Below are 19095 nucleotides of genomic sequence, written 5' to 3'. Positions count from 1 at the left end.
GTCATTTAAGATTCAAGCCACACCCCCTTTTTCACTTTATGTGCCTTTTCTGCAAAAATGAATGATACATTTCTCCTACTGTGTCACTTAACACTTTTTTTTTTTGATTGAGTCACAAGGTTTTGGTCGAACTGACCTCCAATTGGTACAAAGTGTTCGTATAATCACTCACACACCAGGTAGAATTCAGTCATCCAATTAGAGAATAATAATCAGATAATCAGACTAATAAAAACATCGGTTTAGTCATAAAACCTTCATAAGGCCTCTAAAACCAAGAATAGAAATATAAATTCATCCCTAATTACACCCACACACATTACAAGATGCTAACAGTCTACACACTACTTTGATTTATAAAGTCTGTAATATTTGGCCTCGGTGTCCATGCTGGTCGCACACACAAGCAGAGATGGGTTAAAGCAGTGAGCAAAGAGAGAAAGAATTCACCGCGCCCGAGTTTTCCAGCTCTCTGTCACAATGGAAACTTCAAGCAACAATAAGACACAATGTGAATGACACTCATGACACCCCGTTAGCTGTAAATTGCCAAGGCCTCTGCTGAATAAACCAGAACAAAATAAATCGAGATCTGTCGCCCAGATGTGCGAGGCTGAAAGCAAATATGTCAAGAATGAAAGGGGAAAAAAAAAAAAAAAAAAAAAGAATGAAAGAAGGAACCGAAGCAGTTGGACCCACAATGAAAGAGGAACTAATTAAATAAGGAGACGAAAATAAAACTGATGTGTGCAGAAAATTACCAAAGCAGAAAAAAATAATAAAGCGGGAACAAACAGAAAATAAGTAATGCAGTGGGTTTCTCAATGTTGGACAGATGTGACAAAGAAAACAGACACGCAGGAAGGATGAAAGAGAAGTTAGGACCATAAAGTAAATATATGCAGACTGATTGAAACATATTTGACTTAAAAGAATTTGCAAAACAAAGCAGAGGCAGAAGCTAAGATGCCTCCCCCTCTGTGCTGAGCAGAAAGGTGGAGCACGACCCTTTTAGTTCGATTTCTTTAGACTGCAAAGGTTAAAATTGTGAACCCACAAAAAACACATCAATGCAACACTTCCTGTCAGCAGCTAAGCTCCCCCCGCATCTGCTTCCTCCTTGAACACAAACACACCTCTTCTCTTGTGACAGTAATATAATAAAAACACCTTTACACAACGTGACATCTCGTATTACACAGCTTTTTCCTTTTTTTGGTGTTCTCCATTGTGTGTGTGTGTGTGTGTGTAGAAGTGTGGTTGTGTGAGACTCCTCTCGCTGTCGTTTTGGAAAGGAGAGTTTGACACAACACACTCTGTTCATTAGCGCCTCGCAGCCAACCCTGCACTGCTCTGTGTGTGTGTGTGCGCGCTGTCTCTTCATTAACACATCAACTCCTCCACTCTGAGGTGACACATTAAAACATTCTCGAATATTCTGCTCTGCATGTATTAGCATATATTTACATGCTAACGAGAAGAGAGGAGCTGGACTGAGGCACGTGTTTCACGTGAATACAAAGAACTGTGTATCTGATATATCTGATGTATCTGTGAGCTCACTGTCCTCAGGAAAACGGGTTCATGAGAAAACCTACGCGGCTTTAAATTCTCAGCTGCTTCTTGTGATGATTTTAGTAAACAAAAAATATTGTGGGAACGTGTGCATGTATTTTACAAGTTTGTAATAAAAGGAACGAAAAAGTGGAAGTGGGAAAATAAAAAAAACCCCTGTATGATAGAAGAGATAGTAAGGGGGAATGAAGGGGAAAGTGAACAAGGTCATAAAAGGAAGTGGAAAAACGCTGAAGTAAATTAACTGGTGAGGAACTGCTAACACAAGAAAGAAAAAGGAAGAAGGCAGTTTAAAACATCACACCATCTAAGAACACAGACTGTAAATGAAAGACAACACGTGAACGTGCCAGAAACCTGTACTCTTTCTAACGACCAGCAGGAGGCGACACCAACATTTGCACAAAATTAGATTCTATAGAACAGCCATTTGGAATTTAACAAACTTTAGTTGTGACTCTTGATGAAAACTTCATTCGCCATTAACTGCTTTAATTTTCAAGTTAAGTTCAATTCCAACTAATGACAAGCTCAGCAATAAAAACAGGTGAGAAGAGGAATGATAATGGCACATAAGTATTTTCAAATCCCACTGCCGTGTTTGATTAGTTCAATTTCCTTCTAAAAGTGTAATATTTAAGTCAATTTTAAGCTGAAATATAGAAAGTATTGGGATTAGTTCCCATATCAGTATCCCAACTGATATGGGAACTAATCCTAATGGATTTGATCCTGTAGAAGACTGAAAGCATTTTATTCACCCTATAAAAGGCATCTTATCACAGAAGTGTATCCTACAGGATTCATTTGTAGGTCAGCAGCAAAGCTTTCATAGGTGTAACTTTCATATAAATATATATAAATATAAATACAGTTTTTTTGTGCAGCGTAGCCTACCTGGATTATGTGTAGGAGGGAAAAATGAAGCCAATGTGGAAGTGTGGCGATAGCTGTGAATGCAAAAAATAAAAACAAAACAAAACTTCCAGGCCTGTAAGAGTCTGTGGAAAAACAGCTTTCTGACTTCACCCCCGTAAATACTTTCCTGCTGAGTTTATTGGCTCAGTCACTCATTTTTAGTCATATAGGCTAAAAAAGTTAAAGCTGTTTAGAAAATGATTCTTGTGTTTTAAAATGAAGGATTGGCGGTAGTATCAAAATGATATACTCATTGGCTAATGAGATGTCAGTAATTAGACAATTAGCGTCCAGTTTAACAATTAGGGCCTCCTTCGTCACGTCTAAGAAATCTTAAAGTTTCAAAACAGCACATCAGAAAGCCATGTGTAGTATATGAGGGAAAAACAAACTAACTAACATTATGGAATATTAGACTATTGATGTGCGATAGCCGTCTGCTAAGCATCACTGCTAAAGCTTATAACTCTTATTATCTAAAGAGAGTCGCTGATCTGAACGTCACATTTATGCTTTTGGTGCATTTTTAATGGAATTACTATGTAACAAATAACATGAACTGCTTTGAGCTTCAATAAGTTTGTGCTTCAGTTTTGGTGATTAAAATGTAGCACTTAGTCTATTACATAGTGCTAATTAGCAGGTGTATTATATGCAGCTTGATCGTGTTAGCACAATGTTATTCTGTTTCATCATTATTATTATTTTATTATGCAGTGACATAAAAGAACTTTCTACTTTAAGATAGCAAAAAATGAGAATGGCAAATTAAAAAAGTAAAAAGCAGAAAAAGGACGGAAAGCAGAAGAAAGTTAAGACAAAAAACTACTTTTCCAAAATTATGGAAAAGAAGGGGAGTGGGAAATTAACAAATAAAAGGACGGAAATGGAGAAGGAAGGAAGGAAGTTATCAGCCACAAAAAGGAAGGAAGGAGACAGGAAGGAAGTGGTGACAACCTTGAAAAGACAAAGAGCAAAAGAAAGTGCAAAAAAGTTTAAATTCCATCAATCCCTTTTTTGAGCCAGGGGGAGGAATAAAAACAGCAGGACACATGAAACAGACACACATACCCAGCAACGCACACACAGACACTGTCAATACAACCTAACTGCTAATGCTACCAACTGACACACCACAGAGTGTGTGTGTGTCTGAGAGGAAGTGAAACGAGCTGAATTGTGTCAGCATGTGCGTTTCTCTTATACGAGCAGCTGTGAAGGTCACTCCCGTTGAGAAGCGCTCTCAGGCACACTTCCTTAGTTTCTCACACTGCCTGACTCGTTCTCGGAAAAATATCACAGGAAGTGGTATGCATCACATTTAGAGCTGAAGCAGGCCAAGAGTGTGCTTCTGAACGATACAAATCAATACGCAAGACGGAGAAAAGAGCGTGTAAAGTTCACCCACACAACATCCAGTGAAGATTTGCCTCCTCTTTCCTAAAAATTATTTCTTATTGACATTCTTGAGCCTTTACTTTTGGAAAATATCATAAATTTCTTTTAAATATAGTATTTATTAGTCCAAAGACTATAGTTTTATTTCTTCTATGTGGAGGTTCAGTGACAGGAAGACCACTGGTCTATAGCGCCCTCTGGTGGCAGTCTGCATGAACAGAAACACTAATGCTAAATTCTAACTGTAAATAAGATGTCCTTTATTAAGGTCATATTAATAGGTAAAGAAAAGGTTAGACAAATAGTAAAAAAAAAAAGCAATAGACAAAAATGTATGTAAAATATAATTTAATTAATAATATTATAAAAAAATCCTTGTAATAGGATGTTTCTTGGAGATCACTCCTTCCTTGTTTTGGGTTTGGGGGCTGAAACAGACAGAAAGTTTAACACTGTGAGAAAAGAAGAGAAGGAATAATAGTGTAAAAAAAGCAACAGTAAAGTATGAAAATATAAAACATTTTGATAATGGAGCATGAGGAGGAGAAAAAAAAGACATGCAGAGTGGTTTTGTTTTTCACCATTTGGATTCTGCTGTTTGTAGAAAGTCTTCAGCATGTCTACGGCTTCCTCTGCTCTGTGACCTGAAATACACTGAACACACACACACATATAATACACACTGCACCACACAAGGACTTTACATTCATGTAACTCTTGAACATCCCATTCAGAAAAGGAGCTGATCTGCTTGCCTAAAGATTTCTGAACTCAGCTGCAGGAAGCACAAACTACTCCACAAACATGCAGGCGGAATCCAGAAAGACATCAGGAGCAAACACTGACCTTGAACTGGGTCCCAGTGTGAGGCAGGTCTGCAGAGGAGACATCCAGGACTGAGCCGCAGCCTCCGAAACGCTCGTTCCTGCAGCCATACACGATCACGGGGATGTCTGACAGCTGGTAAAGGAACAACAACTGAATCCCAACACACACACACACACACACACTAGCAGAGAGGTGAGGCGAGGATACTGAGGAGGCGCAGCGCTGCAGCACACATTATGCATGGCTCCACGGTGACGTACAGCGTTATCCGCTCGCACACGCTCTTCACGTCCAAGCTGCTTTGCCAACACCAGTCCAGGACCTGATCCAGAGCGACCATCTCAGCGTGCCGAGTGGCCTGAAAAAAACCACCACGCACAAAGAAACGTATGCAAACCTCAGGTATCGTGTTGACGCTCAGGTATTTGTTCCTCTACTTCATTAAACAGCTGATTGAAACTCTGATATATCCCATCATACTGATGCTCAAAAGCCAATGGCGAGTGTGACCCTTAGAGTGGCTTTAAATTGATTTGGTTGCAGTTTTTAAACAGAGGTTCAGCCCTGAAACTTTCAAAACTTACAAAAGACTCTTTGTAATTTAATGAGATGGGCTGAAATCATTAAACAAAAAAGCACAGCTGATTCTGTGGAGGTCAGGTGGGAACTTTTTGCACTTCGGTCCAGATAAGGTGACGCTTTAACTCTGAATTTCTTCAGCAGTAAAAACACTTTTTGATACCATCTCTCTTTGCACTCAAATGTAAAGCTGAAAGGATTTCCTGTACCTGTATGGACTTTAAAAATAATGCTATTCAGACTTTAAGACAAAAATGACCCAAGCAACCAAATAAAAGGAGCAAAGTGTTTTCCCTTTTGCTCATCTTTCATCAGACATGATGCAGGGACAGCGGGGACTTTTCCTTAGTTTGAGCCACATTTACTTGGAAGGAAAACTGTTCACACCATGAAAGGATTTTCTCAGTTATGGGCTCTCACTCCACACGCCGCAGAGGACTCACTATTGCAGAGTCACCGGCTTACTTAAGGACAAATATTGATCAGTGATTGATCTGACACTCGCAGATTACAGAAACTAATTAGGTCGGTCAAAGCAAACTACACAGTGGGGGATTACTGTACAGAGACCATCAACCCAGACCCTCTGGGACCTGTTTGTTCAATAGTTTGAACAGATAATTGTTCAAACTATTGAACTTGTTACATTTTAATATACCAATATATTATTTCTTCTTCTCCTCACCAATAGTTAATGTATCAGTTCTATAATTTATTCATTTTGCTTTGTCTTAGTTGTTGACTTATGAGTTTTGAAAGAAGACCACTCATACATACATCTCCATTTGCAGAGACAAATAACTGTGCTGTACACTTTGCCTACATTTTTAGTCTCATTGACTTCATTCCTTCCCTTCCCCACAACTTCGTCTTTGTAGACCATGAGACATCCGACAGGCACCTCTCCATTCTCCAGAGCTTCTTTCGCCTGCAGCAACACATTTAAAAAGGCAGTTAACAGGAAGCAACTAAAGATGGAAAATTGGTTAGTGTTAAGAAGAACTTCAGAAGAGAAAAATCCCCAATACACCTGTGCACAGATCTCTGGCTGCAGCTCACAGCTTTGAGAGCGTGGTGTCTTTAGGGTTCTCTAGATTAAACTTTTAGACATTTCTTAATATCATAAAGGAGGCACATGAAATTATTTTTAACATTATACACTAATGATTAAGGATTTAGGGATTATAATAGTGGATCATCTGCCTCCTGCCATCTCTATCATCCTCCTCTGCCATACTAACCCTTCTTTCACTACATCCATGAACCTCCTCTGTGGCCTTGCCTGGCAACTCTGCATTCAACACCCTTTATCCAGTAAATGTTCTGCACATGTCCAAACCAACTCAGCCTTGCCTCTTTATCTCCAAATACTTAAGCTTTCCCTCTGATTTCTAATCTTGTGCATCCTGCTCACTGCAACTGAAAATCTGAGCATCTTCAGCTCGGCCTCCTGTATTTTTCTCAGTGCCACATCTCCAAACCATCACAGCAGGTCTCACTACCATCACCTTCACTTTTACTCTTGCTGCTGACCTTCTGTCAACAATCACCCCTGACACTAGGGCTGAACGATATATCGCATTTGCGATAATATCGCGACATGATCAAGTGCAATTTTCTAACCGCAAAGGCTGCGATTATACTGCGATTATATTATACAATTCATGGGCTGCATCCTCCTGAGGCCGCATTTGTAGACCGATTACGTCACAGCGACGCGCCGAAGGCTGTCCAAATTACTACCATATCCCAGAATTCATAGCGCGGCCCAGCCAAACTCCAGTTTCCAGCAATGGCGGCCGCTACTAAGTTTTAAAATTACTCATACTAATCTTTCTGGGTCACAAAATAAACTTTTAACATATTTTCAGGCGAGAAAGTAGTTGTGTAAACATCAAATATCTGCTCGGTTTATCAAGATATCCCATATTTGCAAAAGTGCTTCGACGTTTTCAGAGGCGTCTGCTACCCACCAGCTCGACAGCTAGCCGGGAGCTCGAGGGTTACTGATGCGGCCGAGAACGGCACAACTCCCGGCACATCATTTTCAGATCACCGCGGAGTTTCGCTGCTCGGGTTAAACGTAATATATAAGTCACTTAAACAACCTAAAAATGTTATTGTTGGGCTTTTTTCAGTGTTTTGTTTGTTCGTGAGTAAATCGGTTTGGCTGAGATTAAAGTTATTAGATTAGATAAAATAAAACTTTATTAATCCCCCGGGTGGGTTCCTCCTTGGTTTTCACACAGCTGACTAAACGTCAAACAGAAAACTTATTAAACAGAAGTATGAGACAGTCGAGAATTTACACCAGTGTCTGGTTATATTTTAGATAGCAAGAAGCAGACGGCCGAGTTTATTAAACTCCACCGAGACAGCGGTGACGCTAATCAGAACTAGACCGTCCAATTTCACGCCTTTAAACTTTAAAGGCGTGTTTGTGTGTGTGTTTATACAATTGCTATTATGTTTGCACTTTATGTGTAATGTTACTGACTGCAGAGATCAGTAAGATGTGTGTATTTTTTATTTATTAGTTTTATTTATTTAATATTATTTTTTAATTGAATGACTGTCTAGTAGTTCACAGATGTCGAAAAACTGAGTGTGGTAAAGCCACTGATTTTTTTTATGTATATTTCTGCAATCTGCACATTGTACTGACTTTCATTTTAATGTTTACACCAGGGTTCCTTGTCAGCACTTTATGCTCAGATGTTTGTAAGCTAAAAATAAACTATTGTGTATGTTCAAATATACTGTTGTGATTGAAGAAGTTAAATAAAAATGTCAGTCATCAATTCATGCATCACCTCATGTCATCATAACAGAGGTCTGTCTTCCAGGAAAGAACAGTTTAAAATTAATGTAATATAGTATTGGCCATACTATATGATGTATTGCTTGTCTTTGTTTAATAATACAGAAGACAAATACCTTAAAAAATAATCGCATATCGCATCGCAATCGCAATATTGGGGCAAAAAATCGCAATTAGATTATTTTCCATAATTGTTCAGCCCTACCTGACACTCGTCTCCACCTGCTCCATCCTGGCTGTACTCTCTTCTTCATCTCTCTTGTGCACTGTCTGTTGCTTGGGATGGTTGACCTCAGGTATTTATACTCGTCTACCTTGACTATTACACCCATCTCGTTCTCATTCACACACAGATTTTCTCTGATTTTCATTACACTCTCTTCCACCTGTTTACTACAGATCACAGTGCTATCTACAAACATCCACGAGGTTCACGGAGACACCTGTGTGACCACATCTGACAAATGTTTACATTATTTATTATTTACTATTATAAAGAAACTTTTTTCCAGCTGTATATAATATCACTACTTAATCCCTAAACATGATCAGAGCCTGGATAAACAGCAGAAAAAGGGCATCAGAGGGCTATAACAGAAAAACTGAAATACAAATAAAGACATCTAAGTAGCATTACTATATAAAATTATCTAGAAAAATAACCAATACCTCAATCAATACAATAAGGCAAATAAAAAAATAGAAACTTCGTAGTTCACATACCGAGTAGTTTAAATGAAAATTAAATAATTACTTTAAAACTGCAAATTTTACAAAACAAACAAAGTCGCCGTGACTCGGCTGAAGAGTTAACGGAGTGATTAAAAACACGAGCTCACCATGTCAAAAGCTCTGGCCATCCACCTCTCAATTTCCTCTTCACTCGGACAGAACAGCTCCACAGACTCTTCTTTACTACCCTCCTCTGTTCCCATTTCAACTGCTGTGACCAAAACTCAATATAAAAAAGCTGCATATAATACACCTGCTAATTTTTAATTCCTGTTTTACCCGTAGCCACGCCGATGTAACGAACTCACACCGGTGGGGGGAAGATAATATTGGACGGACCACTCGCTGCACCTGCGCTCCACGCTCGTTCTGGTCTAATGACGTCAAGTTGATGACTATTGTGGAGGGATCTAAACCGGATGTTATCGATTTTACCCCCAAAAATAAAAGAACAAAATTTTTTTAGTTTATACAGGGAGAAACTAAATTTTTAGGGCTCGATACGATTCGTTTATAAGATTAAAAAAAATCTATTGTGTTTTACTTCAGAGACCAGTCTGACGATGGTGACAAACTAGTGTCTCAAAACTATCTATATATTAGATATTCATTTTTTGTTTTCGTCAAATTTTGAAATATTTTATTTTAAAATTTGTGTATCAGTTTTGCAAAGCTTGTATGTGCATTGGTATATTGCATTGTATTGTATATTTTAAAAGCATTTAAAAATATTAAGTGTTTTTTCCTTGCCTAAATAAATAAGAATGTTTCCAGGAGCCTTGTTGCAGACACAAAGTCACTTTATGACTACTGTAGTTCGACTTGTGGTTTTATTTTGACATAAATAACCGGAAGTCAATAGTTACCATGACCAAAGTACTTTGGCACTTTTGAGAGTTAGCAAGCTGCTATCCGAAACATGTCCGTAAAATAGTAAGAAAGAATTTAGAAATAGAGTTTTTGTTGTTTTAGTTGGTGGCCCTCTCTCTGTCCGAGGATGTTTTCGTCTGCGTGGAATTTTATAAAACGCCATAAAAAGAAATTTATTTTCACCGGAGCTCTAATTGGAGGTAAGTCATGTTCCTGTTAGCCGCCGTGCTAATGCAAGACTGCAGCAACACGCCAGACTCCGCAGAACAGCCTTTAGACTGGGCTTTTTATCCCCCTGTAAAATAAAGACGGAAGAAATGCACGCTAACCCATATTTCAAAAGCATAAAGAAAGAATGGTATTTGGTTTATTCGGAATTTGTTTTCTCCATCGTGCCGCAGAATATTTAGTGAAACTACCCTGTTTTTTTTTTTAACAACCCACAAGGTGTGTTTGCATTGAAAAGACCTTTTTAGGAAACCAGTTAGTTTCACCGAAATTAACACTGCTTTATGTGGTAGTTGATTACTAAGTTAAATACTATTCATTGGAGTTCTTACTGTGTATTTTATTTGGGGCTCTTTAAATAGCCAACAAATGAATGAAGTTTGGTGTAGCTGTTCATTATTCGTGTTTAAAATTAAGTAAGTGTACGCTGACCTCCACATAACTGCTGGCCTTTTATCTCACGTGGCATTATGGAAAATTCAGTGTCACTTACCATATTAATTGATAAGCTATAGCATCTGCAGCAAGTCGTAACATATGCACACATTTGTAAGTGGGATCCGGTGGCTATTTGACTTTACTGGTTTAAAACTGAGTGGTAAATATGGGGGTGGGGGGGATCTTGGGCCCAACAACTTTTAACTTTGGAAAGAGGGTCAGCTAACTGATCTTGCAGTAAATGGTACATCTTAGAGGTAATACCTTTACCAAAGGGTGATCTTGAAAGCAGTGCTTCCACAGGGCTGCCTGCAGGACAACTCATGGGGCTTTCCAGCCATTTTGATAAAGAACTGCGCATTTGGACATATCTCCAGAATTGATTGCACTGCAAATTATATAGCTTAACAATCTGATCGAAGCTCAGGAAATGTTTGGTTCTGCGATCAAATAAATGTGATACATAGAGGATGCCTGCCTTACGCCACTGTAGCCAGTCAACCTGTGACCCACCAATTAAAATTCTTTCCCCATAAAGGTGCTAAAGGTGATTTAATGAAGTCCCAATGGCTCGTCCTATGTAATTTGCACCATAATGTTTTCACAGTTACAATTATTGGATGGTTAGGTTTAGGGAATATACTTTTGAAAAACAGTGTTTATCCTTGCACTGGAGAAACTTGGAGAATCCATTTCAAGTCTCATTTCAGCTGTTACATTTTACACAGTGATTCAACACCTTTAATTTGTCACAAGTCTGTAAATCTGCTACTTAAAGTACAGCCCTCTGGTATTATTCCATGTCATAAATATCTGCAGGGCAAATCCTGGTTAGCTTTTGCATCGTACCAAAGCCAAGGATAGTTTTCTGCATTTGATGTGACCTCATTGTGCTCTCTGCGTCCCTCCTCAGGCGTATACCTTCTAGGTAAATATGCCCAGAAGAAGTTCAGTGAGATCCAAGAGAGGGAGGCTACAGAGTACATTGCTCAGGCCAGAAGACAGTTCCACTTCGAGAGCAACCAGAGGACCTGCAACATGACTGGTAATTATTTTACACTTGACCTGGTTATGACTAACAGAAAAAGGTGAGGACCAACACTACAGTGAAAGTTTTAAATGTATTGCAGTGCTGTCCATGCTCCCAGCGCTCAAAGAAGCCATCGTCACGCAACTCAACTCAGAAAGTCTCACAACACTACTCAAGTCCAAGTGAGGAAAAAGCTTCTTTAACTTGGTCAAACAGTAGTAGTACACAAGTTTATTGTTTAAGGCTACATTTTTCTTTTGTTCGTTATTTTATGCTGATTATTGCAGTTGTTGATTTTATTCTTGAGGAAAACATTAAATTTTGAAATTAGCACAAGTTCATGTAGTGAAATAAATGTGTACAGTGGCTGACAACCATTTCCCTCATTCACATCTACTTTACAGACCGGCTAATAAACTGGAGATCTGGGAAGATTTAAAGATCATCAGTAAGTGTTTTTCAGTTCAGATGTCCCTGAGTGTATCTGAGTAAAATCTAAATGCCTCTAAATAATCTAATAATAATAAATAATAATTGACTTATTGGATTTAAAAACAAACACAAGAAAACTTAAAATATGATAACAGAACTTGTCGTTCCGTTCAGGTTTTACACGCACAGTTGTGGCGGTGTACAGCACCTGTATGCTGGTGGTTTTACTGAGAGTCCAGCTGAACATCATTGGAGGATACCTGTACCTGGATAACTCAGTGGGAAAGAGCACAACGGTGAGGAGCACAGTGACTCCTAGAACTGATTGACTGTGTGTAAAATGATCAGCTGCAGCTCACTGTGTCAGGAGTTTTGGAAACTGTTTGGAAAGAGAGATACATATTAGACAGGTTAAATATCGGTCTGATAATATTTATCCATGATCATAAAAAATACACCTTTTAAACATTACCTGGTTTCCCCAAAAAAGCCCTGACCTGTTGTGAACCTCTCGGGCTGTCCTGCAGTTTCTGCCACACTGAGGTGATGAATTGTGGGGTGGTTTGTCTGTTGGAGAGTTTGGAGCCCAGGGCAAAGCCTTGGGTTCTTTGTCATGCTCCATACATGTCCACTGGCAGGGTGGACATTGTTTGGGTGGGTGGTACATGTCAGAAAATATTTCCCACATCTGTCAGTGATATGAGAATGTGAGAATGCCCATTTCTGACCTGCTAGTTCCCAGTTTGTGTCCAGTTATGCTGATTTGTGTCAGTCTGAGAGTAAGACGGGTAATATTTTGGTGTACCCACAGCTAGGAAATACTCATCCTGTGTACTGACTCCTGCACCAGAAACCTGTTTCCTGTTGTAAAATGAAAGATTATCTAAGGTTTGTGTGAAAATGTTTGAATCGATATCCACATATGCCAGGACCCAAGGTTTCCCTGACGAACATGTTAACAGGTTAATTTGATTCCCCAGTAAAACTGGTGAAGCTTTTCGGTGCAGTGTAACACATGGCTGTGATTAAAGAGAGCAGCACAGCAGTGCTTTTTGCCTGAACTGAATAACATAGAAGAGAATACGTTAAAGATTTAATTAATGACCTGTTGATTAAAATAAGCTTAGATTGGCTCAAAAAATCTCTGCCTGTTTAAAGCTGAGGTGAATATTATTCAGGAGTGTGTCTGTGTTGTGTGTCTGCTTGCAGACCCCTCTTGCCCCCCCAGACGTCCAGCAGCAGTACTTGTCAAGTATCCAGCACCTACTGGGAGACGGTATAGCACTGACACAAAAGCATAAACCTGTAAAATCCTTGTTTCCATCTGTCAGTGCAGGACTCTTGTAGTAACAGACTTCTGTCTCTGTCTCACACTAGGTTTGGCAGAGCTGATAACGGTAGTGAAGAAGGCGGTACAGAGCTCACTGGGAAGGTGATCTGCAACAATTATTCTCTTCATTATCCATCAGTGATCTATAAAGCAACAGAACAAGTTATTAACAACGTAGCTTAGGCTGGTAAAAACAATGTGGAACAAATTCTTTGTATTGATCTTTGTTGTGCATCTTTTAAATTAAAAAAATCAATCATCAAAACATCAACGTGGTTTATTTCTCATCTCCAGCGTGTCTCTGAAGGAGACCTGGTCTCTGCTGGAGCTGGAGCAGCAGCTGAACTGGATCAGAGCGGAGGTGGAGGCCAGCTCGAGGCGGTCTCTGTCCTGGTACCTGCTTGCAGATGACGAGAACGTGCTGGCCGATCAGGTGACTGCTCAAAGCAGATTTACACTGCCGTTCACGGGAAAACCCCATTACAGAGTCTTACAGATCTCTTTTCTTCTGCTCCTGTAGGCGTGCGGGCTCACAGAGAATGACATTATGACCATAAAGCTGCTTAACGAGACTAGAGACATGCTGGATAGGTAAATGACACACCTGTCTGTAGGTATGCTTTAACAAGATTGTGTTTGTGCTCCTGTGAAAGGTGAATTTCTGCTTTTTGTGTCTGACTTCAGTCCAGACTTCACCACTGTCCTCAAAGTCTGTCTGAACCGAGGTTTCTCCCGTCTCTGTGACAACCTGGCCGAGTTCTTCCGCCCGCCTCCAAGTGACTCTGCCCCCAGCTGTGCACCTGATAGGTAAGCCATAGACACCTGTTTTATTTATTTGTTTTACTGCTATCATTTGCATTTGAAACATGGAGAAATCTTATTAAATCCCTACATATGTGATAGCAGCTGGAGATATTATTATTCTGTCACTGGAGTTTGGTGACCTGAGGGTTACACTATGAACAAATTTCAATAACGCCGGGCTTTCTTTGGCTTCGTTGGCTTGACAACTGCTTCATTCTGCTCACATAAAACGGGGCACTTCATATTCTTCCACACAAAATAATCCCTATGTGTCCTGCATTCGAGCAGCTGCAGTTCCAGCAGTGTTAAACAGACCAAGCAGCAGATTACCATCAAATATTAAGACATTTATACAATTTCATTCCTGTGAATGTCCCTCCAGCAGAGAATCGATATTGCATTTAAAATGTGCTGCGAGTATAAGAATAAGAAAATGTGGGCCCTCCTGGCGATTTTAAACTAAACCTCTGAGCATAACCAGCTCCTCACCAGGGCATATATTAAGTATGGGTTGACGCAGTGATTTAGACAGGTAACCAGAGAGCCAGTTTCACAAGCTGAAACTGAAAATGCACAAATGATTTAGAAGATTTTAACATTCAAGTCAGGTCTCAGACGTGTACTTCGGTAGTTCTTTTTAAGCTTTTCCTTTTGGAATTCCAAAATGGACATTAATATAGTCCTACCTGTTCAGGAGGACTACATTAACATCTAATGTGCTTCGGTTGTTTGGGGTTGTTAGATATGATTCTGTTTAGGTCGTGATCACTCCTCGGTTTTGTCTGAACATAAATACCGGCCATGTGTAATGTAATGTAAAACACACTCCTTATACACATATTAAGTGTTATGAGGTGGGTGGGGTTTTTTTTGTCCTTGTTATTTCCCAGCAAACATTAGCATGAAGTGGGCATTACCTTAACTTTGCTGTCTTTTTCTGTGTTTGTGTGTTCAGTCTGTCTGCAGTCAGTCTGCCGCTGGCAAAGATCATCCCCATCATCAACGGTCAGATCAACACCATCTGCAGTGAGACCCCCAGTCACTTTGTTCAGGTAACATCGAACACCAGACGGTGGAGTGAACTATCAGAGTGATGTGCAGTATGGCAAACAGCCAGATTCAGGGTGAAACAGTTGGAACAGGCAGCTGCTGTGGCTGTTAGTTATCTGTCAATCGGTCATTGTCCACACCGTTTGCTTTTTGATTTTCTTTACTGTTGGGAGCGTAATGTTCAAACATGTTCCAATCTGCTGACAGGTGCAGCTCTCATTTCAGAATACACATGTTAATGAGTTCTAGAGAATCACTGTCAGATTGGTTATGAAATCTTTAATCTTGCACGATCCGTTTCACTTTCTTTAATGTGTTTCAAACAGTCTTAGATTATTTTATTCTTATTCATCTGCACGTTTGGGCTCTTTATCAAACCTTTATTTTGATTGAAATTATTTAAGAGGATTGTCTGAGTGTATATATAAATTTTTTTTATTTCCAAAAAAGTTAGGATTTGTGTAACATGTAAATAAAACCAAATCATTTATATCCTTAATAAAAAATTGTACAAAGACAACATATCGCATTGTTTAACTGAGAGATTTGTTTATTTTCACTTTTATTTTCTTACAAACTTGGTTGTATGTTAATCAAACATGTTTAAATCTGTGCGATCTCTGCAGGAGCTGCTGATGAACGACCAGGTGAAGGAGTTTGCAGCCAATGTCTACGAGACCTTCAGCACGCCGCAGGAGCTGCAGAAGTAATTGTCTGGATTGGACGAGATGAGGAGGAGAAGCAGAGGGAGGATTCGAGAGGAAGAAGAGTGGAGATTATTAAAGTCCTGGATTGTCAGCTCCTCCTGAGACACTTTTCCTCCTCAGCATCTCGCAAACTTCTCACTCCGTGATTTGTGGCCACGGCAGGACAGCAGGGGTGTTCAAGCTCAGCGCCGTGATGAATTACCAAACGGGAGGAGGAAGATGAGACCTCCACTGAGTCTTTAGTCAGAGCAGAGCCTGCAGTCAACTTTAGGACCATTGCTGCTTGGGAACTGGAGTCCCATTTAACCCAGTAAGGTGGCTTTTGTTTGCTCTGCACCTCAGCTGTGTGTTTGAAGATCAGAAGAGTTTACAGTGTGTTTCTCTTTTTCTGTTCAAACTTCTGTAGTGGCCTGTTTGTAAGATAGGTCAGGTGTGGACACATTTCTGTTATTAATCAGTATTTTTTTTATTGTGGGGTTGCTGAAGCAGATGGTGTTTTCAGAATATTTCAACTTAAACTTGGATGAAGAAGCTAATGAAAATGTCATGGATAGTTAAATCTGTATGTTTGTTTTCATTCTGGGAGTGTCACATGGTGATGGAATGAGAGTAAATGACCCATTTTTAGAGCTCTACAAACATTGGGAGGTTTGAAGGGTGCTGATGGCGTGAGGTCTCTGGTCACAGGTTGATCAGTCAGTGCACAGTGGTTTGTGTCACCTTTGGACCTTTTTTCACATGTTTTCACTCCTATTTACTGGTTGAGTTTGGGCACTAAAATTCATTCGGCTGGTCTTAGGAAAAGACGTGGTGGTTTGGGTTGAAATGGGGCGCTCCACAACAGGATATGTGTGAAGCATGACAGGCTGGGAGTGACAGTCGTATGTCACCAATGCTGTAATCCAGTGTATATAGCTACGGAAAGAGACAGTGTGCATAGCTGAGACATGCCAATGGCGTTGTCTTTCATCCTGGAAACACCCAGTGTAGTTAACTGTTTTTTGTTTTTGTTTTTTTATTATTTGTTTTTATATGGAGCTATAAATTACATAAAGACTTCATTGAATTTTAATCTGTTTTCATGCTACAGATCTGTTTTGGAGGCTCTTTTAACTCTAACTTCTGCAGTTCCTTTGTTGTCCAGAAGGTGTCACACTTCTTCAACTGTTTATATGCTTATTTCCAACCTTTAGCTTCACATGAAGTTGCTTCCCCTGTTTTGAAGTTATTGGTATAATATTCTGGTCTTTGTGAAAATGCAGCATCATTTTATTTAAATGGCACAGATATTTTTCTCATTAATTTCAAGTTAATGTTATTTTTGGTGCAAAATCTTTCTAATCTTTCCCATTTTTCTTATGCTCATGTATTTGACCACTTGGCTTTAGACTCATCTGTATAGACACAACAGGACTGTTATTCAAAGCCCAATCTTTCTCCTGTCGTCCTGCTGTGCTACATATTTTCACTCTCTGCCTACACATGCTACATCAGGCCCTTTTCTGAGACATGGGCGCATACCTCTCACGGTGATGGAAAGAGCAGCAGTGTGTGCATTTGCAACAAGGGCAGACAAACCTTTGCACTCTTTGTGTGTTGTTTGCATTGTTTCTAGAAAAGTGTAACCCAACCTTTGAATGTTGGATGGTGTACCTACCCCTGGGCTGTCCTCTGAGAAAGAAACGTCTTTTGTATTTTTGAAACAGTAAAAATTCATCCGGTAAATCAGAAACTGAGTTTGTGAGATGAATTGTTTTATGAAATCGAACTCACAAGCAACTCACAAGGATGCACACTTGTATATGCCTTTCCGTTAGTATGGCAGCGTGTATGCAGTCTTGTTAAAATGAATACTAGTTAGGCGCTGGTATGATTGCAGTTTTACAAAGGAGCAGCCACTGTTTGCTTTTAGATGTGAAGCTGACACTGAGATGCCATCGGGTTGTGGGGAGGAAGAAGTGCATGTGCAAAAGAGTTTAAAAGAAATAGTCACACCTGATCAGCTGATCGTGTAGGTAGAACTGTGATAAATACTGCACTTTGAGCCCCTATGAGTCACTATTTCACTGAGAGGAATGAGATCGCAGAGAAGTCAGTGCCAGATTTCAGTTTTGAATTCTGTCTCCATCACAGTTTTCATATGATGTGTGATATGTTATGTCTCATCTGGCTTTGATTGCAAGAATTTACAACATCCAGCCAGGTGTATTCACTCTCATATCTGCTGCATAAAAATCTCTCCTCCTAAAAGTCTTAATTTAAGCAAAGTTGGGGATCACTTTTGATGACCTGAAATGCTCCTCCAGCTGTAATGGAGAAAAACTTAGTCGAGTCAGACTAAGTTTTCTAAGTCATCCCTTATAGTCGAGTCTGACTTTCCACTAATTGTTTGTCAAGGCAGATTTTTCACTTAGTTTCCTTCTCAGAAGATGAGGAAACATCAGGTGACAGTCCGACTAACTTAGTTCCTGGTTCCCGAGTTGCGTAATAAACGCAGCAGGGTGAGAATGTAAAACTCTGTATTTAATCACAGATGTTATGCCTTTTTGAAGCATAATGTCCTGAATGACAGCTGAAATGTATGTTTGTATCAATTTATTAAAGAGATAATACATATGACACGTGATTTCATATACTGTCTTTCTTTTGTGTATTTTTAAAGGTTCAAACTGGAAATTGTCATGGAGTTTTTGTGCCACTAGGGGGCACTCTACTGTGGGCTCTTATCATCCTCAGATAAGATCCCACATGTTGGAAAATGCTGGTATTGGAAAATGATCATTGTGGCTGTTAAAAATTGTGTCACTCTTGTGACGTATGAAAGGAATAAATAATCTTTTAATTACTTACTTTAGTGGAAAGATTTTCCTAAAATAGAAATAAAACATTTTGTAATCACAGTCACATTATTTTGTTTCCACTGTAGTCTTATGGATAGATTGAGACAGCCTCTTCGTGTGTGCTATTAAACGCCCAGCTCATTGCTTTCTTGCATTGCAAACCACGATAAGGCTGGCTGAACTTGCATTATGATGTGAAAAAAGTTGGTCACACTGAAAATTAAGACAAAAAGAGAAAGCAGATTAAATATTGTCATTATTATTATTCAGATGTAGTTTGTGGATTAACTTTTTCATCAGAGTTTAAATTTTTCTATTTGCCGACTTGATGTAATGTTGTCTGTATTTAGTTTGATAGAAGTGTAAGTTTACTCGCAGATCTGATGCAGTTTATTATGACCTGAAGGTTAAATCTGATCAGAGAAAGTTGAAGAGATTACAGCTCACATGCCCTCGAACATATCAAACCCATCATAAACGCTCCAGTTAAGCTTTAGAGTTTTGGAAAATCACAG

At 39.4% G+C, this 19095-nt stretch overlaps 2 protein-coding genes across 4 annotated transcripts; one reads left to right on the top strand and one right to left on the bottom strand.

Moving 5' to 3' along the window:
• Positions 1-4224: 4224 nt before the first annotated feature.
• Positions 4225-9247, bottom strand: adat2 (adenosine deaminase tRNA specific 2). 3 transcript variants are annotated; one of them, XM_004568440.5, is made up of 7 exons: positions 9131-9247; positions 8959-9062; positions 6122-6226; positions 4927-5077; positions 4738-4844; positions 4473-4545; positions 4225-4319 (listed from the first exon to the last, which is right to left on the bottom strand). In XM_004568440.5, exons 2-7 carry the CDS (start codon positions 9052-9054, stop codon positions 4291-4293), a joined length of 561 nt encoding a protein of 186 aa, XP_004568497.3. In that variant the 5' UTR covers positions 9055-9062; positions 9131-9247; the 3' UTR covers positions 4225-4290. The 3 variants fall into 3 exon arrangements, with proteins under 3 accessions (XP_004568497.3, XP_014266767.3, XP_004568498.3); XM_014411281.4 differs by having other exon boundaries at positions 9160-9176; XM_004568441.5 differs by having other exon boundaries at positions 4473-4535; positions 8959-9229.
• Positions 9248-9699: 452 nt separating this feature from the next.
• On the top strand, positions 9700-18366 carry pex3 (peroxisomal biogenesis factor 3). The gene is made up of 12 exons (XM_004568439.4): positions 9700-9921; positions 11301-11432; positions 11518-11599; positions 11822-11865; positions 12024-12145; positions 13059-13125; positions 13227-13281; positions 13474-13612; positions 13700-13770; positions 13864-13986; positions 14939-15035; positions 15660-18366. The coding sequence occupies exons 1-12, from the start codon at positions 9849-9851 to the stop codon at positions 15741-15743; spliced, it is 1089 nt and encodes a 362-aa protein (XP_004568496.1). The 5' UTR covers positions 9700-9848; the 3' UTR covers positions 15744-18366.
• Positions 18367-19095: the final 729 nt, after the last annotated feature.

Source organism: Maylandia zebra, linkage group LG15 (assembly GCF_041146795.1).
Source record: "Maylandia zebra isolate NMK-2024a linkage group LG15, Mzebra_GT3a, whole genome shotgun sequence".
Classification (NCBI taxonomy): domain Eukaryota; kingdom Metazoa; phylum Chordata; class Actinopteri; order Cichliformes; family Cichlidae; genus Maylandia; species Maylandia zebra.
Note: the sequence above shows the minus strand (reverse complement) of the source record. Positions and strands in the feature narration are given on the sequence as shown.